This window comes from Mytilus edulis, chromosome 6 (genome assembly GCF_963676685.1).
Source record: "Mytilus edulis chromosome 6, xbMytEdul2.2, whole genome shotgun sequence".
Classification (NCBI taxonomy): Eukaryota; Metazoa; Mollusca; class Bivalvia; order Mytilida; family Mytilidae; genus Mytilus; species Mytilus edulis.
Window position 1 is genome coordinate 87,581,416 of NC_092349.1, and position 3,613 is coordinate 87,585,028.

General features: G+C 32.8%; 1 protein-coding gene across 1 annotated transcript; it reads left to right on the top strand.

Moving 5' to 3' along the window:
- Positions 1-994: 994 nt before the first annotated feature.
- On the top strand, positions 995-1,831 carry LOC139526723 (fucolectin-like). Its single transcript, XM_071321887.1, has 2 exons — positions 995-1,025; positions 1,548-1,831. The coding sequence occupies exons 1-2, from the start codon at positions 995-997 to the stop codon at positions 1,829-1,831; spliced, it is 315 nt and encodes a 104-aa protein (XP_071177988.1).
- Positions 1,832-3,613: the final 1,782 nt, after the last annotated feature.

Here is a 3,613-nt window from a genome sequence, read left to right on the forward strand (position 1 = left end):
CAATAATATCAAATTTCATTAAGTTTGGAGCATTTGGAAAATATTTGACATGTTTGCAGTTTCCATGGCAACGGTGGCCATTTTGGAAATTCCAACTTCAAAAGTCTCATGCAGACTTGACAGTCAACAATCCTATAAAGTTTCATCAATTTTGGAGCATTTTGAAATTTTTGAAATTTTCAACATTTTTGCTGATTTCCATGGTAACAGAGACTATTCCAAAATTTTTAATCACAGATGCCACATTGGTTAATGGGAGGGAACATACCATAAAAGTTTCAACGGATTTGACCTACCATTATAAGTGAGTAAATGCTACTTTTTAGAATTTCCTATAGGGTCTAATGATAAATGTGTATCCAGTTTCCATGGTAATGGCAGCCATTTTGGAATTGATAAATATGGTCAACACATCTTGGCATGCCAGGCAACATTCCCATAAAGTTTCATCAAGTTGGGTCTTATAATGAAAGATTGAATGGATTTGCAATTTTGATTTTTTTTTCACATTTTTGCTGTTTCCATGGTAACGGCAGCCATTTTATAGTTCCAAAGTTGCACTGCAACTCTAAAGTCAGTGGTCCTTGTTATAGTGAACTATCATTAAGGTTGGTTCCATTGGCTCTGAGAAAACTGCCGGACAAAAGTAGGTGGAAGAAAAATAATAATAAGAATAGGGAAAAAGAAACAGAGGAAAAGCAATATGTCACCCGACATTGTCGATCGGGTGACATAATAATAATAATAGGGAAAAAGAAACAGAGGAAAAGCAATATGTCACCCGACATTGTCGATCGGGTGACATAATAATAATAAAAACGAAACGGAGGAAAAGCAATATGTCACCCGACATTGTCGATCGGGTGACATAAAAATACTGAACTCAAAGAAAAACTCAAAAATCAAACAGGAAATTAGAAGGCCAAACACATCAACCGATTGGAAAACAATTTTCATATTATTGACTGGGTACACACATTTCCTTATGTTAGAAATGGTAGATTTAACAGCTAAATCTCTTAGATGTATGACAATAGTCCATTTGCCAATTTCCGTAATTGACCCTGTAATTAGAGACCTTTTTTTTAGTTGTCTCCCTTAGGAGTGACATTAATTTTTTTTATTAACAATGCAGAGCTAGAAGAAAGAGCAAATTTACCTGTGCGTAATGTGAGTAAACTATAAGGTTTCGAAATCTTTTAATTACATTTTTTTGTTGTTAAGCTAAATACTTACGGCCTCAGAAATTATTTTTCATGAAAAATTAGTTAAACCGCGATACATCATTTTCAATTCATCATACTTTGCATTGGCAAAAGCCAATATTGTTCGGTATAGAACCAGTCTAAGATTGACAAAGGGAAGTAATTTATTGAAAAAGCGTGTAATAACAGAATCAAATCGGTAATTGGCAAATGGACTATTGTGCAACTGGTATTTCGAAGACCAAATAATATGAAATACTTTTAGTTAATGTGTGTATTTTTTGTATCATTTAGTCTATAATTGTGTATACGTATAATATGTTTGTGTCTTTTTTGTTTTAGCTTCAGAATCTGCAGATGCCAATATTGCATTAAAGAAACCTACAAAGCTTTCCTCTATATATGACCCCAAAATTCATGAAGGATATCATTATGCATGTTGTAACTCTTCATATGCCGTTGATGGAGACAAGTTAGATAGTACGGCTCATGGTTTTATCTGCGCGCATTCAGACAGTGTAGCTAATCAGAGGTCCTGGTGGGCAGTCGACCTTCAGAATGTGTATGATATTAATGCCGTAGAAATTTTTGGACGTACAGATTGTTGCAGTGAGTGTTATATATAGAATAATAGGTAGTTTCGTTTTTGATACTGATTATATCATGTGGAATATCTAGACGAGCCCGTTAAGGCGAGTTGAGATATTCCACATGATATAGTCAGTATCAAATCGAAACTACCTATTATTCTGTTTATCGGTAATTATAACGTCGCACAATGTATTGCCTAATATTTTCAGTGATACAGCCAGTACGTTGATACTCGAAAATATTAGGCAGTAAAATTAAAGGGAAAATATACGAATTACCGATAATTTGTTTTATTGATTACTTTATCATACTAATTAATCACATTTCATAATATTGAATGTGTACACATGTATGTCTGTATTACGCTGTAAATACACTCAAAGCCAACATACGAGTTTAATATGTTATAGATTGATATATTGGTTTTAACCCCCACTTTCAACACTATTTTGTGGCTTTCAGTTTTTATTTATTGAGGAAACCAGAGTATCGATGAAAATATTTTAAGTTCTAAAACCTTAGCGAACGATAAATAACTGAAAAAACAAAAGAAAAACCATCTAAGGTAAAACCAAACTCATATATTGGTTAAACTTTACAAAAACAGGTAATTGATCAGTATGACCCAAGCACATATCTTTCTGGGCGAATAATTGGCTAGTGTTGTGGCAATTATATCGAGCATTTCTATTTTAACAGACTCAATCTTTATTTGTATTCTATTCTCAGCTGACGATCTCGCTAACTTTGATGTTGAAATTATTGCGACAACATGTACATGTAGTCATTGGAACAATTTAGAGGAAGGAGATAAAATAAATTGTCACTTCCAGGAAACATCAAGTCAGAGAATTACAGTAACTTGCCCTCTTAACACTACTGGAAGATATGTCAGGATTAAACGCCGTGATGAGTATCGCTTAGTCATTTGCGAAGTGGAAGTGTATGGAAATCCAAAATATAGAGTCGACGAATCAGGTATAATAATTGACTTATATTAATGAGTAGGTGGAATCTATTGTTAGTTACCACCTTGAAGGACTATTTCAAATGACAAGTCGAAATAAATAGTCCGGGGTAGGTTACACGAGTTCATACAATTCTACAATTTTCAAACCTTTTCAAAATTGATCAAAAACTTTTTTACTATTGTTACGGCCAGAAATCGCCTTTAAATTGTAGCCAACAAAAGACACAAATCAATTATAAAAATTAACAAGATTTATTATACAAATGTTTACAAAAGGTATTACACAAATATTACTGTGAACTTAACTGTCAAAATATGAGTCCAATCTGTTATCTTTATCTGTATCCGGAAATCTTTCGGAATCTAATTTGAATATTACGTTCACTACTAATGTCACAATCCAGTATGATGTTGTTTGTAGAATAAAAGTGTCAATCCAAATGCTGTGAATACTAATGTCTATCAATGTCTATGTCCAAGTTTAATTATGAGAGTTTAACTTTAGTGTCTGTATATATAGTGTTGTCATGGAAAATTCTAGAACACTCTATAATGGAACATTGTGGAAAATCCTGGAAAGTTACAACGGAAGTTTCTGGAATAACGTAGAAGTTTAAATTACGCATCTTTTATCAGGATCATTCTAAAAAGTTCCAATCATTCTGTGATTGTTCCAGTGATTCATAAACTGCACAGTTATAAGATTATTTGGTAAACAACTATCAGGCCATACAACACAAATTAGGCCAACATAAATAAACATAATAATTACAATATCATAACACCTCCCCCCTTAAAAGAAGTTTTAGTGTAACAAAAACTTATCATGAACAATATGAACAAAAAT

What these genes read in the sequence shown, in the direction of transcription:
- LOC139526723 (XM_071321887.1), top strand. Translation starts at nt 995, where the DNA reads ATGGTAGATTTAACAGCTAAATCTCTTAGAT. An exon ending in AACAGCTAAATCTCTTAGAT is followed by an intron (nt 1,026 to 1,547) that starts GTATGACAATAG and finishes TTTTTGTTTTAG; the next exon opens with CTTCAGAATCTGCAGATGCC.